General features: G+C 31.9%; 1 protein-coding gene across 1 annotated transcript in view; it reads left to right on the forward strand.

The window, feature by feature from the left end:
* The window catches only part of Gad1 (glutamate decarboxylase), a 69,704-nt gene that overhangs the window by 11,178 nt on the left and 37,672 nt on the right, over positions 1 to 20,854 (forward strand). The window contains exon 3 of the mRNA XM_075304659.1: positions 7,395 to 7,631. Coding sequence (XP_075160774.1) covers positions 7,395 to 7,631 — 237 coding nt within the window. The remainder of the gene's footprint in view (positions 1 to 7,394; positions 7,632 to 20,854) is intronic.

Consider the following 20,854-nt stretch of genomic DNA (forward strand, 5'->3'; position numbering starts at 1 on the left):
GCATACCAACAGATTCTAGTTCCCCAGGAATATGTAAGGTAGTTCCTCATCCGCTTCGCAGTTCCCCGGTATGTTCCTATGGCCAGGCATCCATATTAGGTGAATATTGTACTGCTCAGCTATCTCATTGAGAGATTTGCGGCAGTTGATGACCGTTTTCGAGTTAAGGAACACAGAATCTAAGGATTTTATTTCAGGTTGACTGTCCGAGTATATTAATGTCAACATTTCTTGGAACATAAATTCTCAGCCAATTTGCCACCTCTATTATTGCTAATATTTCAGCCTGAAAACACTACAGCGATTAGGTAATCGTTTCGCTATTTTAAGTTCCAGGTCTTTAGAATATATTCCGAAACCCACTTATCCATTCAATTTTGTGTCATCGGTGTAGAAATCTATATAACGTTTATTTCCAGGGGTTTGTGTGCTCCACTCCGCACTTTTGGGAATTATAGTTTCAAACTTGTTGTCAAAAACCGGTTTCGCCAGAGAGCAATCCACTACACTCAAAAAACAGTGAACCCACTAGGAAAAAATATTTTAGTCAATTTTAGAGAAAATAGATTATTTTAGAAAATTTTAACTAGACTGTATTAGAAACGCAGACGTCAAGCCAATTGCACAAAAAATCTATAGACTCAACATTTAAGTCGGCTAATGCACTAGGGTGGAACACAATGTTAGTAAAAAACAAGTAAGGAAAGTCTAAAGTCGGGCGGGGCCGACTATATTATACCCTGCACCACTTTGTAGATCTAAATTTTCGATACCATATCACATCCGTCAAATGTGTTGGAGGCTATATATAAAGGTTTGTCCCAAATACATACAATTAAATATCACTCGATTTGGACAGAATTTGATAGACTTCTACAAAATCTATAGACTCAAAATTTAAGATGGCTAATGCACTAGGGTGGAATACAATTTTAGTAAAAAAATATGGGAAACATTTAAATCTGAAGCAATTTTAAGGAAACTTCGCAAAAGTTTATTTATGATTTATCGCTCGATATATATGTATTAGAAGTTTAGGAAAATTAGAGTCATCTTTACAACTTTTAGACTAAGCAGTGGCGATTTTACAAGGAAAATGTTGGTCGAAATCAGAAAAACATATATATGGGAGCTAAATCTAAATCTGAACCGATGTCAACCAAATTTGGCACGCATAGCTACAATGCTAATTCTACTCCCTGTGCAAAATTTCAACTAAATCGGAGTTATAAATTGGCCTCTGTGGTCATATGAGTGTAAATCGGGCGAAAGCTATATATGGGAGCTATATCTAAATCTGAACCGATTTCAACCAAATTTGGCAGGCATATCTACAATGCTAATTATACTCCCTGTGCAAAATTTCAACTAAATCGGAGCAAAAAATTGGCCTCTGTGGTCATTTGAGTGTAAATCGGGCGAAAGCTATATATGGGAGCTATATCTAAATCTGAACTGATTTCAACCAAATTTGGCACGCATAGATATAATGCTAATTCTACTCCCAGTGCAAAATTTCAACTAAATCGGAGTTAAAAATTGCCTCTGTGGTCATATGAATGTAAATCGGGCGAAAGCTATATATGGGAGCTATATCTAAATCTGAACCGATTTCAACCAAATTTGGCACGCATAGCTACAATGCTAATTCTACTCCCAGTGCAAAATTTCAACTAAATCGGAGTTAAAAATTGGCCTCTGTGGTCATATGAATGTAAATCGGGCGAAAGCTATATATGGGAGCTATATCTAAATCTGAACCGATTTCAACCAAATTTGGCAGGCATATCTACAATGCTAATTATACTCCCTGTGCAAAATTTCAACTAAATCGGAGCAAAAAATTGGCCTCTGTGGTCATTTGAGTGTAAATCGGGCGAAAGCTATATATGGGAGCTATATCTAAATCTGAACTGATTTCAACCAAATTTGGCACGCATAGATATAATGCTAATTCTACTCCCAGTGCAAAATTTCAACTAAATCGGAGTTAAAAATTGCCTCTGTGGTCATATGAATGTAAATCGGGCGAAAGCTATATATGGGAGCTATATCTAAATCTGAACCGATTTCAACCAAATTTGGCACGCATAGCTACAATGCTAATTCTACTCCCAGTGCAAAATTTCAACTAAATCGGAGCAAAAAATTGGCCTCTGTGGTCATTTGAGTGTAAATCGGGCGAAAGCTATATATGGGAGCTATATCTAAATCTGAACCGATTTCAACCAAATTTGGCACGCATAGCTATAATGCTAATTCTACTCCCTGTGCAAAATTTCAACTAAATCGGAACTTGGCCTCTGTGGGCAAATGAGTGTAAATCGGGCAAAAGCTATATATGAGAGCTATATCTAAATCTGAATCGATTTGGCTGATATTTTGCAAGTTTTTCGAGACTCATAAAATATTCGGATGTACGGAATTTGAGGAAGATCGGTTGATATACACGCCAATTATGACCAGATCAGTGAAAAATATATATGGCAGCTATATCTAAATCTGAACCGATTTTTTCCAAAATCAATAGGGATCGTCTTTGAGCCGAAACAGGACCCTATACCAAATTTTAGGACAATCGGACTAAAACTGCGAGCTGTACTTTGCACACAAAAATACATCAACAGACAGACAGACGGACAGACAGACAGACAGACAGACAGACAGACAGACGGACATCGCTAAATCGACTCAGAATTTAATTCTAAGACGATCGGTATACTAAACGATGGGTCTCAGACTTTTCCTTCTTGGAGTTACATACAAATGCACAAACTTATTATACCCTGTACCACAGTAGTGGTGAAGGGTATAAATATGGGAAACATTTAAATATGAAGCAATTTTAAGGAAACTTCGCAAAAGTTTATTTATGATTTATCGCTCGATATATATGTATTAGACGTTTAGGATTTTTACAACTTTTCGACTAAGCAGTGGCGATTTTACAAGGAAAATGTTGGTATTTTGACCATTTTTGTCGAAATCAGAAAAACATATATATGGGAGCTATATCTAAATCTGAACCGATTTCAACCAAATTTGGCACGCGTAGCTACAAAGCTAATTCTACTCCCTGTGCAAAATTTCAACTAAATCGGAGTTAAAAATTGGCCTCTGTGGTCATATGAGTGTAAATCGGGCGAAAGCTATATATGGGAGCTATATCTAAATCTGGACCGATTTCAACCAAATTTGGCACGCATAGCTATAGTGGTAATTCTACTCCCTGTGCAAAATTTCAACTAAATCGGAGTTACAAATTGGCCTCTGTGGTCATATGAGTGTAAATCTGGCGAAAGCTATATATGGGAGATATATCTACATCTGAGCCGATTTCAACCAAATTTGGCACACATAGCTACAATGCTAATTCTACTCCCTGTGCAAAGTTCAATCAAATCGGAGTAAAAGATTGGCCACTGTGGTCATATGAGTGTAAATCGGGCGAACGATATATATGGGAGTTATATCTAAATCTGAACCGATTTCAACCAAATTTGGCACACTTGACTACACTACTAATTCTACTCCCTGTGCAAAGTTTCAACCAAATTGGGGTAAAACTCTGGCTTCTGGGACCGTATTAGTACATATCGGGCGAAAGATATATATGGGACCTATATCTAAATCTGAACCGATTTCAATGAAATTTGGCACACTTGACTATAGTACTAATTGTTCTTCTTGTGCAAAATTTTAAGCAAATTAGTCCATATCGGGCGAAATATATATATGGGAGCTACACCTAAATCTGAACCGATTTCTTCCAAAATCAATAGGGATCTATTCTGAGCCAAAACACATACTTGTGCCAAATTTGAAGTCGATTGGACTAAAACTGCGACCTAGACTTTGATTACAAAATGTGTTCACGGACAGACGGACATGGCTATATTGACTCAGGAGCCCACCCTGACCATTTTTGCCAATGACACCATGTGTCTATCTCGTCTCCTTCTGGGTGTTGCAAACATATGCACTAACTTATAATACCCTATTCCACAGTGTGGCGCAGTGTATAAAAATATTAGACATAACAGGTTGGCTGATAAGTCCCCGGGTTAACAAAGAAAAACACATTTTTTGTCAAAATTCGGTTTTATTATTCAACATAGTTCCCTTCAAGAGCGATACAACGACCTTCCAATTTTTTGATACCATTTTGGTAGTACTCCTTCGGTTTTGCCTCAAAATAGGCCTGAGTTTCGGCGATCACCTCTTCAATGCAGCCAAATTCTTTCCCTGCGAGCATCCTTTTGAGGTCTGAGAACAATAAAAAGTCGCTGGGGGCCAGATCTGGAGAATACGGTGGGTGGGGAAACAATTCGAAGCCCAATTCATGAATTTTTGCCATCGTTCTCAATGACTTGTGGCACGGTGCGTTGTCTTGGTGGAACAACACTTTTTTCTTCTTCATATGGGGCCGTCTTGTCGCGATTTCGACCTTCAAACGCTCCAATAACGCCACATAATAGCCACTGTTGATGGTTTTTCCCTTCTCAAGATAATCGATAAAAATTATTCAAAGCGCATCCCAAAAAAAAAATAGCGGCCATTACTTTGCCAGCGGACTTTTGAGTCTTTACACGCTTCGGAGACGGTTCACCGGTCGCTGTCCACTCAGCCGACTGCCGACTGTCCATTTTCACATATCGACGGAAAAACTCGGGTGTATTACGAGTTAACAGCTGCAAACACCGCTCAGAATCATCAACACGTTGTTGTTTTTGGTCAAATGTGAGCTCGCGCGGCACCCATTTTGCACAGAGCTTCCGCATATCCAAATATTGATGAATGATATGACCAACAGGTTCCTTTGATATCTTTAAGGCCTCTGCTATCTCGATCAACTTCATTTTACGGTCATTAAAATTAATTTTGCGCAGTTTTTTGATGTTGTCGTCGGTAACCACCTCTTTCGGGCGCCAACTGCGTTTACCGTCCTCCGTGCTCATTTCACCACGCTTGAATTTTGCGTACCAATCAATTATTGTTGATTTCCCTGGGACAGAGTCCGTAAACTCATTATCAAGCCAAGTTTTTGCTTCCACCGTATTTTTCCCCTTCAGAAAACAGTATTTTATCAAAACACGAAATTCCTTTTTTCCCCATTTTTTTTCACAATAATAAAAGTTGCTTCACAAAAGACGTTCTTTCTCACAAACTAATTGACTTACAGACGTCAAATTTTAACACGAATCATTTGAAGGTTGGTACTATATAAAAATAATATGCATTTAATACTAGCGACGCCATCTATGTGTCAGACCGGGGACTTGTCAGCCAACCTGTTAATTCCTTATTTTTTTTTACTTGTTAAAGAACATTTTGTAGTTTGAAGGAAAAAAATGGAGTTCAAAATTGCAAGAATGTCTTTAGTACCATACGAAGTTCATGATGGACACATTATTGGCAAAATTTACAAATTTTAAGAAATTCTGAACTACTTTTGGGGGAACACGAATTTAGTTAATCTTTATGCTTTGTGTATATTTTTTCCTCTGTTTTAGTTAATTTAACTAACGTACGCAAAAAAAATATTGAAGTAATGGAAACTTTCTTAAATCGTAATAATTCCATGAACTAAAATAGAAATGAATCAGCTTTAGTGAAATATAGAGTTCATTTTTTTGAGTGTACGTTTGGCACGTCCGGTATTACTTTGAGGACCGAACTGTGACCGTGAGTTTTTTCCAACCACAGCGATATCTCACGCAACCGTGCAGCCGTTGATGATGCTGGCGCACAACGCCTTGCATACACAAGGTCGTGGGTTCGATTCCTGCTTCGACCGAACACCAAAAAGTTTTTCAGCGGTGGATTATCCCACCTCATTAATGCCGGTGACATTTCTGAGGGTTTCAAAGCTTCTCTAAGTGGTTTCACTGCAATGTGGAACGCCGTTCGGACTCGGCTATAAAAAAGTGGTCCCTTGTCATTGAGCTTAACACGTAATCGGGCAGCACTCAGTGATAAGAGAGAAGTTCACCAATCTGGTCTCACAATGGACTGAATAGTCTAAGTGAGCCTGATACATCGGGCTGCCACTTAACCTAACCTAAGGCTCATTATATATATATATATATACTTTATGGGGTCTGAGACCAATATTTCGATGTGTTACAAACGTAATGACAAATTTAGTTAACCCCCTATCTTATGGTGGAGAATAGTCTAACCTAAGGTATCACACCCAGACGAGGAATATGATCACCTCAAACATGTTTCAAGAGCAACATGTTCGCCGCAACCATGTTATTTTCTCGGAAATTATGTATCTGTTTTCGGAAAGCATGTTATGTTTGCAGAGAAAGCAAAATTTTTGCGACAAACATATTACATGGTCACCATCCAAAAATAACTTTTTGCTCTTGAAACATGTTTGAGGTGATCATATTCCTTCTCTGGGTGCACAAAGTCAGCTTTGGTTTTATGACTGTTTTGACAGCAAGTCGTTTAGTTGAAAAGTTGATATTTGATTTTTATAACCCTGGAGGTATACTAGTTTTGGCATAGTGGGGCTGAGGGAGACCCTCTCCAAACAGATAACAAAAAAAGGAAGCATTCGTTGCCATGAAACACATTGCTGAAATTTTCATGAATATGAGTGAAGCAATTTTCATTTCAATTTAATCGTATATATAAAATTTTATGTGATACTATGTCCGTAGTCACCTCTCTCAAAAAAAAAAAACATACTGAACTCCAAATCTCTGCCCTCTTAGTTGTCTTTACGTAAAAAATCCATTATTCTGACAATTTAATCCTTGGGAAAATAAGTAGTATGGCCCAGTCAGAAACCAACATCAATTAGTAATTATTTAAGTCCTTACAAGGAAAATCTCCACAATATAAATGAAACGAAAATTGCCAAGAACAAAAAATAAGGGATGTTCATCTAGAGAGTGAGAGTGTCTTAAAATTGACACAAAGCCGACACACACACACTGAGTGCACTGGAATGCAAAAACCTTCCTACAAGAGGGTAACATCTGGGAGAGTATTGAAATAACGAGGGTTCACATCAGTAAGCTATCTTCCGGTTTTTATGATGGCTATAAGAGCTCCCCCATTTGATGGTTGTGGTCTGAATGCCTTTATGAGAAATATAATATTGGGTGAAAATATATTTCCGTTTTTTTTTTTTTTTATCAATCTGGGTTGGTGAGTGTATGTGTATCTCCTCATAACCATTATTCATAGTCAAAGATAAAAAAGGAGGACATAATTTCCTGATAACGGAAGGCGAGAACATATTTTAACTTTCAACATAGCTGATATCTCCAAATGCAGTAGGCAATAATTTTTTGTTGGTATTCTATTTTTTGTTTATCGAATATCGAAAAGCTTCTTTCAAAACTAATCTTGATTTTATTTTCCCCTTTTTGCAGAGCTTTTGCCCACCACCACCACAGCGGGCCCTGAGACCCGAGAATTTCTACTCAAAGTGATTGATGTTCTTTTGGATTTTGTCAAGGCCACAAATGATCGAAATGAGAAAGTTTTGGATTTCCATCATCCAGAGGATATGAAACGTCTTCTTGATTTGGATATACCAGATCGTGCAGTGAATCTCCAGCAATTGATTGAAGACTGTGCTACCACTCTGAAATACCAAGTGAAGACGGGTAAGTAGTTTTAGAAGAACAGAGTCAAATAAAAATTGATTTTCTGCCTGACCTGAACCAGAAATGGGAAAAGAATTTCAAATTTAAAATTGAATTCATTAAAATCTGTTATTTGTTATCTTGGACCATCAGTTTATGTATAACCCTCATATCCTGGCGTGTAAGGACTGAGTGGGGGAAACAACATCCTTGTGGTTTGGTGTGATGTGTCTTTCCATCCTTTTTGCTAAACGAACATTTCCGATTTTTGAACATATTCCCAACCCTAGAGGGGGGAAGACTTACAGACAAGCACACTTCCTATATAAACATGCTTATTATCGACACTCCAAGAGAACAATTGTGGTCACGTGTTACTGATGCGATTATGCCAGACAATGAAGGATACCTAACACTGGGGCGGAGTATAAGGCGTGTTTTTGAGCTTTATTTTCAATAGCAGCCAAATGACTTTTTATAGTCAAGGGAGCTTTGCAAATCGAACAAAGACAGTGGTGTAGATAAACAAAGTTTTTTTTTCATATATACTAGGAAAATGTATGTGTACAGGGTGGCTGACACGATGTGTTAGCTATTCAAAGAACCATATATTTTTTGTGTGATTTTTTTTTTTATTGATTCAAATGACAAAAATATAGGGAGATCAGGAAAATTTTAGCATGATATTAACACTTCACTATTGCTATTGGTCGGTTAAAAACGAGCTGTATGAAAAATGCCCTATAACAATCATTCGTGCAATGGCTTTTCTCAGAAAATCCATACTAGTGTATTTTTTCAAGTTTACTTGACTGTTTCAAAAAGTTCGACTTTTTCAAAAGGTTAGACTTTTCCAAAATTTTCAAAAAGTTTTTTTTTTCAAACTTTAAAAAAGTAAAAAAACCGCTTCTCATCATTTTGAAAAAGTCAAAATCTTTTATAAAACACGACTTTTTAAAAATTTTAAAAAACTGGAAAATTCAAAAAGTCGACTTTTACAAATTTTTAAAAAGCCGAAAAAGTCAAAATCTTTTATAAAAGCCGACTTTTTTAAAATTTTCAAAACTGGAAAATTCTAAAAGTTGACTTTTACAAATTTTAAAAAAGACGAATACGGGAAAAGTGGCATATTCCAAATTTTCAATCATTTTTAGAATTTTCGAAAGGTCAATTTTTTCGAATTTACAAAAAGTCGAAAATTCGAAAATTTTGCTCATTATATCAATTACGAGTATGAATGAAAAAAAGTTTGCTAACTTGTGATTTACCAGCCAAATATAACTCAATCACAGTTTAGCGCTGAAACTTTCTTTATAATTTCCTTTGAAAAAAACAGACGCATAATGGCTTGTCAAGAATATGATGACCTTCATATCAACCACCCTATATATTCGGTTCCGAATGACTTTACCTCTCTCTTACTTGTCTATAATATCTTTTCATCGAAAATTCTTTTTAAATTATTGCACGAATACCACTGTGCAAATTTAAATCCCTGTTTGCCTTTGGAACAAAATTATGATTGATGTTTTTTTGGGATTTTTATAGCTGATTTCATTGACTTTTCTTTGTAAAAAAAGAAAAACAAACAATCACATTTTTTTCTCTCTCTAAAAAATCGGAATAATTGAAATAACCAAAATTCTACCCTTTCACCCTAAGCCGTTCTCCATATATTTCCAGCCAGTTTCCCAAGAGGCAAACTTTGAAAACGAAAAATTGAATTAACATCGTCTGTGGTTGATAGGTGTAAATAATCTTTAGCTGGCCATCAATATTCAATGGACCATAAAATGGTTTTAACTACAGAGAAGCAACTGTTTGCCTTGCTTGGATGACTGTGTAAACATCGTCCTTGTGACTCAAAATAGTAAGGTGAAATATTTGCAAGATATGAGTGATTCAATGTCCTGGCCTGTTGTTGACAACCCTAATGCGTGTATATTACATTTGAACACGTCTTGCTTGTATGTGTGCAAGAAGTGTGTGGTGGAGTGTGCCATTTTGGGTTCTTATCCTGTAAAGAGTCTTTACTCATCTCTGTATTATTGAGTGGCATATGCTATTTGCCGTTTGGTGTTGCTTGACATTGTCATCTCAGAGTCCTTTCTTCCTTCCGATACTAGTCTGATGTTGCGATAATTTTATTCAAATTTATGCCAAAATCTTGTTAGAGAGTCCTTGTTATTTGATCTGCTTAGCTCGCAGTAAGCGTTTGTGGTTATATTTCAGGATGCTAATTTCTAACAATTGTGTTTGTTTTGTTTTTTTTTTTCTTGGTTGGCTGTTCAAACATTGATAAAACTTGCCTTCGCTGTAACTCTTGTCATCATCATCATCTTTTATTGAAGCTGGCCAACAATTTGTGGAGGATTTTAATTAAATTAAATCTGCCTCGCAATTCATATTTAAATGATTACTCCAAGTTTATGAGATATGGGTAACCAAAAACGTGTGAATAATTTTTACACTGTCAAGATAGGGGTTGCACTACATCGAAAATAATGCAAGCAAATACAGCTAGAAGAGCTTTAGCTATATATGCCACTGTAGAACACGGTATTGGCAGCAGGGCTGTGGAGTCGGAGTCTGAAGATTTTGGAGTCGTAACACTGTTGCTCGACTCCGACTAACTTAAATTTTTTAAAACACTTCACATTTTTGTAACTAAACAAGTTTTTACGCAAATTAGTTTCCATTGCGTTATTTATTCGATCAATAAACGGTATTACTGTAAACGAAAAACAACTTCCAATTACGGAGATCAATTTATGTTTCCTAGAACGTTAGATTAGCAGATGGGCTGAATCGATCCATTTTAATGTCCACAACCATAACCATTTATTTGAAATATTTCCAACCACCGATTTTATTTTTAATTTTTTTTAAACCCTACACCTATCTATATACATATGTGAAATACTGATAGCAATTTTTTTCAAATTTTTTTTTGTAGAAAATTTTGTCAAAATTTTATTTCTATAGAAAATTTTGTCAAAATTTTTTTTCTATAGAAAATTTTGTCAACATTTGATTTCTATAGAAAATTTTGTCAAAATTTGATTTCTATAGAAAATTTTGTCAAAATTTTATTTCTATAGAAAATTTTGCCAAAATTTTATTACTATAGAAAATTTTGCCAAAATTTTATATCTATAGAACATATAGTAAAAATTTTATTTCTGTGGGAAATTTTGCAAAATTTTATTTCTATAGACAATTTTGTCAAAATTTTATTTCTATTGACAATTTTTTCAAAATTTTATTTTATAAAAAATGTTGTCAAAATGTTATTTCTATACAAAATTTTGACAAAATTTTATATCTATTGAACATTTAGTAAACATTTTATTTCTATGGGAAATTTTGCAAAATTTTATTTCTATAGACAATTTTGCAAAATTTTATTTCTATTGATAATTTTTTCAAAATTTTATTTTATAAAAAATGTTGCCAACATTTTATTTCTAAAAAAAATTGTCAAAATTTTATTTCTGTAGCAAAATTTCCCAAATTTTATTTCTGTAGCAAATTTTCTCAAAATTTTATTTCTATAGAAGATATTGTCAAAATTGTATTTCTATAGAAAATTTTCTTTCTATAGAAAATTTTGTCAAAATTTTATTTCTATAAAAAATTTTAGCAAAATTTTATTTCTATAGAAAATTTTGTCAAAATTTTATTTCCATAGAAAATTTTGTCAACATTTTATTTCTATAGAAAATATTGCCAACATTTTATTTCTATTAGAAATTTTGCCAACATTTTATTTGTATAGAAAATTTTGTCAAAATTGTATTTCTATAGAAAGTTTTGTCAGCATTTTATTTCTATAGAAAATTTTGCAAAAATTTTATTTCTATAGAAAATTTTGCCAAAATTTTATTTCTATAGAAAATTTTATCTATAGAACATTAAGTAAACATTTTATTTCTATGGGAAATTTTGCAAAATTTGCATTTCTATAGACAATTTTTCAAAATTTTATTTCTATTGATAATTTTTTCAAAATTTTATTTTACAAAAAATGTTGTCAAAATTTTATTTCTATACAAAATTGTGCCAACATTTTATTTCTATGAAAATTTTGTCAAAATTTTATTTCTATAGCAAAATTTCCCAAATTTTATTTCTATAGCAAATTTTCTCAAAATTTTATTTCTATAGGAAATTTTGTCAAAATTTTATTTCTATAGAAATTTTGTCAAAATTTTAGTTCTATAGAAAATTTTGTCAAAATTTATTTCTATAGAAAAATTTGTCAAAATTTTATTGCTATAGAAAATTTTGGCAAAATTTTATTTCTATAGAAAATTTTGTCAAAATTTTATTTTTATAGAAAATTTTGCTAAAATTTTATTTCTATAGAAAATTTTGCCAAAATTTTATTTCTATAGAAAATTTTGCCAAAATTTTATTTTTATAGAAAATTTAGCTAAAATTTTATTTCTATAGAAAATTTTGCCAACATTTTTTTTCTATAGAACATTTAGTAAAAATTTAATTTCTATAGAAAATTTTGTCAAAATTTTATATCTGTAGAAAATTTTGGCAAAATTGTATTTCTATAGAAAATTTTGTCAAAATATTGTCCAAATTTTATTTCTATAGAAGATTTTTTCAAAATTTTATTTCTATAGAAAATTTTGTCAACATTTTATTTCTATAGAAGATTTTGTCAAAATTTTATTTCTATAGAAAATTTTGCCAAAATGTTATTTCTATGGAACATTTTGCCAAAATATTATTTCTATGGAACATTTAGTAAAAATTTAATTTCTATAGAAAATTTTATTTCTATAGAAAATTGTGCCAAAATATTATTTCTATGGACCATTTAGTGAACATTTAATTGCTATAGAAAATTTTGTCAAAATTTTATATCTATAGAAAATGTTGTCAAAATGTTATTTCTATAGAAAATTTTGTTATAATTTTATTTCTATAGAAAATTTTGGCAAAATTTTATTTCTATAGAAAAGTTTGTCAAAATTGTATTTCTATAGAAAATTTTGTCAACATTTTATTTCTATAGAAAATTTTGTCGAAATATTATTTCTATAGAAAATTTTGCCAACATTTTATTATATAGAAAATTTTGCCAAAATTTTATTTCTGTAGAAGATTTTGTCAAAATTTTATTTCTATAGAAAATTTTGCCAAAATTTTATTTCTATAGAAAATTTTGCCAAAATATAATTTCTATAGAACATTTAGTAAAAATTTTATTTCTATAGGAAATTTTGCAAAATTTGTTTTCTACTGATAATTTTTTCATAATTTTATTTTATAAAAAATTTTGTCAAAATTTTATTTCTATAGAAAATTTTCCCAAATTTTATTTCTATAGCAAATTTTATCAAAAATTTATTTTTATAGCAAATTTTATCAAAAATTTATTTCTATAGAAAATTTTGTCAAAACTTTATTTCTATAGCAAATTTTCCCAACATTTTATTTCTATGGCAAATTTTCCCAAATTTTATTTCTATGGCAAATTTTCCCAAATTTTATTTCTATAGCAAATTTTTTCAAAATGTTATTTCTTTCGGATGCTCACTGATACTCACTTCTCAACTTGTAAAAATTACTCAAATTTTCGTATACTTCTAATACATATCTATCGACGGATGAATCATATATGAATTTTTGACAAAATATTGTCCAAATCGGGTCAGTGTTAAATATTAGTGGAGGATGTACATCCTTCAACATAAAAACATGGGAGCCATCATGAAACAATTCTTAGAATATTAACGCGATGTCATTGTATCATTTCCGTAATCATAAATGGGATGCAAACCTAAAACCGCAACTACTAATACTTAATGCATTCACTTAAACACCGCATTGTCATACGGTGTTTAATGAACGCCTGTTTTATACATGAATACGTGATAGGAAAATACCTAAGCGGTAGTATTTTACTATCCTAGTTGTCTTGAAATCGCCTTGGAGAAAATTAAATTGCATTCCGATCTCTATTATAGATGTACGAATTTATTTCAAGCGAATTTATTTCAAGGACTATAAGCTTTGATTAAAATAAGTGAACTCTTGTGAATTCGTCTGTCGAAAAGGTCTGTGTCAAGAGATGAGCAATTATATTCGCTTGTCTATCACCCAATGCGACACACAGGCAACAGGAAGGAAATATTCAGGAACAACAAACGGTTCAGCATAGATGGAAACAAAAATGGCCTCGAAATTGGAAAACCATCGTCTAAACATCGACAGGCAACAGATGTATTTGTCAGGATCCAAACAAAAAACAAAACCCAATGTAAAATGGAGGGTTAAATACAAATAGGCTTTAATAATTCTTATGAGACATTCACATCACCGACTGTTGATGAGATGATTCCAAAAGCGGGAAGGGGTGATACAAAAAAATCCATTTGTTTTCCATACTCTTTCGAATGCTCCACATTTGCAATATTGTGGAAAATAAGTGATGCAGAAAATCATCCCAAGAATAAAACAAAAAAAAAGGAAATGCTGAAAGCTATTGTTCGAGGGGTTTCAAGGGTTTCGGAAGTTGAGACATTGCATGGTCATCTGTTATTTCCTCTACTGAAGTAAAAAGTTAAACAAAAATCGATATTTGCTCTATTGCGATTACGAAATATCTCATCTATTAATTCTCATCCTTGATTACATTCTCCATCGTCATGACCAAATACATTCACCTTCTCTAGTGAATAACTCGACGATTCTTAGCCAAACAATTGCTCATTTATTGGGAGCTAATTGGAAATTACTTTACACAAATCATGAGGACTATTAAATGAATAGCCAAAGCTCTCAATAAGAGGCCAAACAATTCATCTCTCCAGGGAGTTCCCCTTTCAACACCAACCAAATGAAGGAGTTGTCAGTCCTTCAGCGAGAACCCCTTGCTGTTTTCATAATCCCAATAATGAAAATCCTTGCTGTTTGTCAGGTCACATTGAAAGTGCCATAAGTTGTGTTATTTTCTGTTATTACAAAAAAAGTCATTCCTTTAAGCCATAAGCGACCGCTGCCTCCCTGAACAGTGGCAGCAATGGCAAAATATGACGGAATCGCATGTGCTGCCAATGCCGGTGTTTATTTCCTGACTGGATTTATGTCAGACAAACAATGTGATTTTGTATTTTTTTTTGTGTACGAGGGTAGGGATGTTAATGAGGTGAAATTGTTAATGATAAATTTTAGTATTTAAAAGGAACCACCCTAGTAGAAATAGAGAGCAGAGACTAAAATTGAGGATCAAACATTATGAAAAGTCTTTTTATAAACTTGTTAGCTACACTAAAAAAATTGAATTCACCAGACAAACAATACGCTGATATGATAAATGTCAGTAAATATCTCAAATTTTGTCAAATCATGAAAACATTTCATTTTTCCAATTTCAAAAAAGTAGCCATGAAAATAATCTGGTTTTCGGAAAATGAAAATAATTCCAACGATAACAATAGGCTTGTTTTCTTTTAGTACTGGTTGCCCAACAGAGTACTCGTTTATCCAGGACATGTCCAAAAATGTGCAAAACTTCCATCAGAAAACAATTGAAATCTTAAATTTTTTAATGTATGAAGAGTGCAAATAGAAATAAATGTGTACTTAGTTATGAAACTTTACTCACAAATGGTAGAATTCTACGAAAAATGGTAGATTTTTTACGGTAGATTAAAATTTTAACAAAATTTCCTGTAGAAGTAAAATTTCGACAAAATTTTCTACAGAAGTAACAATTTTGACAGCATTTTCTATAGAATAAAAATTTTGACAAAATTTTCCATAGAAATAAAATTTTGACAGAATTTTCTATAGAAATAAAATATTGACAAAATTTTCCATAGAAATAATATGTTGACAAAATTTTCTATAGAAATAAAATTTTGTCAAAAGTTTCTATAGAAATAAAATGTTGACAAAATTTTCTATAGAAATAAAATTTTGACAAAATTCTCTACAGAAATTAAACTTTGACAAAGTTTTCTAAGAAATAAAATGTTGACAAAAGTTTCTATTGAAAAGAAATTTTGACAAAATTTTCTATAGACATGAAATTTTGACAAAATTTTCTATAGACATGAAATTTTGACAAAATTTTCTATAGAAATGAAATTTTGACAAAATTTTCTATAGAAATAAAATTTTGATATAATTTTCTATAGAAAAAATTACAATATTTTCTATAGAAATAAAATTTTGACAAAATCTTGTATAGAAATAAATTTTTTACAAAATTTTCTATAAAAATAAAAGTTTGACAAAATTTTTTATAAAAATAAAAATTTGACAAAATTTTCTATAGAAATAAAATTTTGACAAAGTTTTCTATAAAAATAAATTTTTGACAAAAATAAAATTTTGACAGAAATTTCTATAAACATACAATTTTGACAATATTTTCTATAGAAATAAAATTTTGACAAAATTTCCTGTAAAAATAAAATTGTGACAAAATTTTTTACGGTAGATTAAAATTTTAACAAAATTTTCTGTAGAAGTAAAATTTCGACAAAATTTTCTACAGAAGTAAAAACTTTGACAGCATTTTTTATAGAATAAAAGTTTTGACAAAATTTTCCATAGAAATAAAATTTTGACAGAATTTTCTATAGAAATAAAATTTTGACAAAATTTTCTATAGAAATAAAATTTTGCAAAAGTTTCTATAGAAATAAAATTTTAACAAAAATTTCCATAGAAATAAAATTTTGACAAAATTTTCCATAGAAATAAAATTTTCTACAGAAATAAAATTTTGACAAAATTGTTTAAAGAAATAAAATTTTGACATAATTCTCTATAGAAATTAAATTTTGACAAAAAATTCTATAGAAATGAACTTTTGACAAAATTTCCTATAGAAATGAAATGTTGACAAAAATTTCCTGTAGAAATGAAATTTTGACAAAAAATTCTATAGAAATGAAATTTTGACAAAATTTTCTATAGAAAAAAAAATTTGACAAAATTTTCTACAGAAATGAAATTTTGACAACATTTTTTAAAGAAATGAAATTTTGACAAAATTTCCTATTGAAATGAAATTTTGACAAAAAATTCTATAGAAATGGAATTTAGACAAAATTTTCTGTAGATATGAAATTTTGACAAAATTTTCTATAAAAATGAAATTTTGACAAAATTTTCTATAGAAATAAAATTTTGACAAAATTTTCCATAGAAATAAAATTTTGAAAAAATTTTCTACAGAAATAAAATTTTGATATTATCTATAGAAATAAAATTTTGATAAAATTTTCTATAGAAATAAATTTTTTACAAAATTTTCTATAAAAATAAAATTTTGACAAAAATTTCTATAAAAATACAATTTTGACAAAATTTTCTTTAAAAATAAAATTTTAACAGGAATTTCTATAAACATACAATTTTGACAAAATTTTCTATAGAAATGAAATGTTAACAAAATTTTCTATAGCAATCAAACTTTGACGAAATTTTCTATAGAAATAAAAATTTTGACTAATTTGTCTATATAAATATAATGTTGACAAAAGTTACTATAGAAACAAAATTTAGAAATAAAATTTTGACAAAATTTTCCATAGAAATAAAATTTTGACAAATTTCCTGTAGAAATAAAATTGTGACAAAATTTTCTATACAAATGAATTTTTGACAAAATTGTCTATATAAATAAAACTTTGACAAAATTGTCTATAGAAATAAAATTTTGACTCGAGTGCCAACCGTACTTACGGCTCATTGGTGCCAGGTTAGGGGACTTTTACCCAAACTGCGAATTTTTTCCTGGTTGGGGATATTTCTATTACTTAGTGGATTTGGCTGGGGATTGTTGTGTATTTTTGTATATTTACTTCGTAGAAAGTGTAATACCGACGTACAGTACGTCTTATATGTCAATCTTTACAAATTCATTTAGATTAGGCAAAATCACTTTTCTGTTTTTGATCATATTTTAGTAACAAATTACCATTGGCAAGATATAACGAGAAAACATTTTAAAAAACTATTACAACTTATTCTAAATGTTTTCCCGTATTCTGGTTTACGAGTTATGCAATAACGCAAACTTTTGTATAGTCAAAAATTCGAAAACTATTATAAATCTTTTAGGTTAGCGCGATATCAATACAGACTGGTTTGGAACAATCTGGCAACCGTGGCACGGCTTGGTTAACCACCACAAAAGAAGCAAAACAAGACTCGATCTGGCGTTAGCTCTTTTTAAAATCCTTGTACATTTCATTCTCAAAAACTCTTCATACTTCCCATCGTATACAGGAAAGTATGATGGCAGCAAAAAGAATTCCAAACATTTGTTTAAGGTAGAAGAAATTTATTTTCATTTGTCTCCTTTATAAAAATACATAAAGGATTTCACATTGACTTACGACCAGGACTAAACATTTCAATTTAAGCACGAGTCTAACATGCGACGATAGGCGTAGTGGCGGTGGTGGTGGTGGTGGTGGCAGCTTCCTGGCACAGATGGGTAAAATTTCTAGAGTAAAATCCATCCAACCCAATACCATCCCCCTTCATATACAACTCCACCTTGTTTGCCACAGATACTTCCTCAGACGAAGATGTAGGAATATAGACGAAATGGAACACATTGTTCTGCCATTCAGACGCATCAAAGGATCAGTGTGCAACGATACAGAAAATAACAACGGATTTTGATTAAAACTCAACTCCCCTCGCCAGAAATGGAAAAAAAAAAACTTTTTTTGTTTTGTCCCCTTTTGACATCATTTCTCTTCTCTGGGCTATTGTCCTGGCATGTAACACAAACTCCTGTTAGGTTGGGAGTTCGAAGTATGACTGTCAATGTTTGGTATCATTAAAGCACTGAAGTGTGCATAAGGACATAGATGAGGGCCTCTTGTGTTCGATGGTATGGGAAACACGAATGTGGCATTGGAATTTGAGACGAATATTGTGTTGCCAATTTTTTCCATACTCGTCTTCTCGGTATCTTTGCTCTTTGGCCCAGTGCTTATTTATAGGCAGGATTAAGGAAAGCTTAACTATACCAAATGGAATTTTTATAGACATTCTGATAATGTTGCTGATTTTAATGGATTTTGTGGGTGTGTGTGTTCGTATGCTCCTGTTTGTGTGACGAGTCATGGCCAATCTTTGGTATCGTATAATATAAAATAATAATGATGTTCGAAGAGAGATTTGGAAGATTATAAGATATTGAGAGATAATGAACGAGTTCGTATCGAAGAATTGGATCTACTTCATGTTATGGTCATCAGAATTGATTAGAGACATGAAATCAAAATTAGAAGTCTTAATAGGTTAGCCTGATGTTTTATCACAGGGGAATTTCGAAGAGTGATCACAAGGATGTGAAAATCTGAAATTATACAGTCTTTTCGTCACAGGTCTCAGTATCGTATTCTATGTTCTCTCAAAATTACAAGCAAGGATTTTGGTACTGAATCCGAGCCAAAGATGCGGGTTCCTTAAAATAAAGACATTTCTTAGCGACCCATCCGGCTTTACATCTAGGATCAATAAAATTAAAATTAGAATACAGATCTCATTTCTCGAGTTTTGATTCTCTCATTATATTAATTTAAAAATCCAAATTATAAGGGCTACTTCAAAGTAAAATATGTTTTCTTAATTCCAAAACAAGTATATACGGCCGTAAGTTCGGCCAGGCCGAATCTTATGTACCCTCCACCATGGATTGCGTAGAAACTTCTACGAAAGACTGTCATCCACAAATTTCAACTCACTCGGATGAAATTTGTTCCTCCAAGAGGCTCCAAAACCAAATCTCGGGATCGGTTTATATGGGGGCTATAAATGATATGGACCACTTTTGGCATGGTTGTTAAATATCATATACTACCACCACGTACCAAATTTCAACCAAATCGGATGAATTTTGCTTCTCCAAAAGGCACCGGAGGTCAAATCTGGCGATCGGTTTATATAGGAGCTATATATAATTATGGACCGATATGGAACCAATTCCTGCATGGTTGTTGGATACCATATACTAACATCACGTACCAAATTTCAACTGAATCAGATGAATTTTGGTCATCTAAGCGGCTCCGGAGGTCAAATCTGGTGATCGGTTTATATGGGGGCTATATATAATTATGGACCGATATGGACCAATTTTTGCATGGTCATTAGAGACCATATACTAACATCATGTACCAAAGTTCAGCCGGATCGGATGAAATTTGTTTCTCTTAGAGGCTCTGCAAGCCAAATCGAGGGATCGGTTTATATGGGGGCTATATATAATTATGGACCGATGTGGACCAATTTTTGCATGGTTGTTAGAGACCATATACTAAAACCATCGGATCGGTTTATATGGGGGCTATATATAATTATGGATCGATGTGGACCAATTTTTGCATGGTTGTTAGCAGGGCTGTGGAGTCGAGCCAATTTTGCTCGACTCCGACTCCGACTCCAGCATTTTTCATCAGCTCGACTCCGACTCCGACTCCGGAGTCGACTCCGGGTAATATAACTAAATCTCATTTCAGTACCACTAATTAGTAGTTCTGTTGAGGGGGTATATGGGGTATATATATATGGATCGATATAAACTATCGTATTTATTTATGTGTGCAAGAAAGGTCTTAATTTCGCATTTATACCAATTAAACTCTTTATTTCAAATTTAGGGCAATGTTTAATAAATAAAATAATGATATAAATACCCACCATAACATGAGAAGATACCGACAGTATATGTATTTGTGGACGAAAATTATTATAAAGGGTTATATTCCCATATGCATGAATTTGAATCTGAATCGATTTAGACAAAATTGTATATACTTCTAGAAAATCTCTGTACCTAAAATTTAAATCTAACGTTATGGGACGTAACACAATTATAGCAAAAAATAAAAATGCAAAGAAAGTCTAAAGTCGGGCGGGCCGATTGTAACATACTCTGCACAACTTTGTATTTAGATCTACATTTTGATAAAATCTGAAATCAGACTTCTACAAAATCTCGTGCAGTATTTGGGAAACATTAATAATTTTTTATATAGCAAAATTTGAGTCACTTTTACCAGTTTTCGACTTAGCAGTGAGTATCAGTAAGAAAAAAATTTGAGAAAATTTGCTATATAAATAAAATTTTGACAAATTGTTTTATAGAAATAAAATTTTGAAAAAAATATAAATAGAAATTTTGGAAAAATTTTTGTGTAGTAAATAAAAGTTTGCAAAATTTTCTATAGAAACAAAATTTGAAC

Source organism: Haematobia irritans, chromosome 4 (genome assembly GCF_050003625.1).
Source record: "Haematobia irritans isolate KBUSLIRL chromosome 4, ASM5000362v1, whole genome shotgun sequence".
NCBI classification, from domain to species: Eukaryota; Metazoa; Arthropoda; class Insecta; order Diptera; family Muscidae; genus Haematobia; species Haematobia irritans.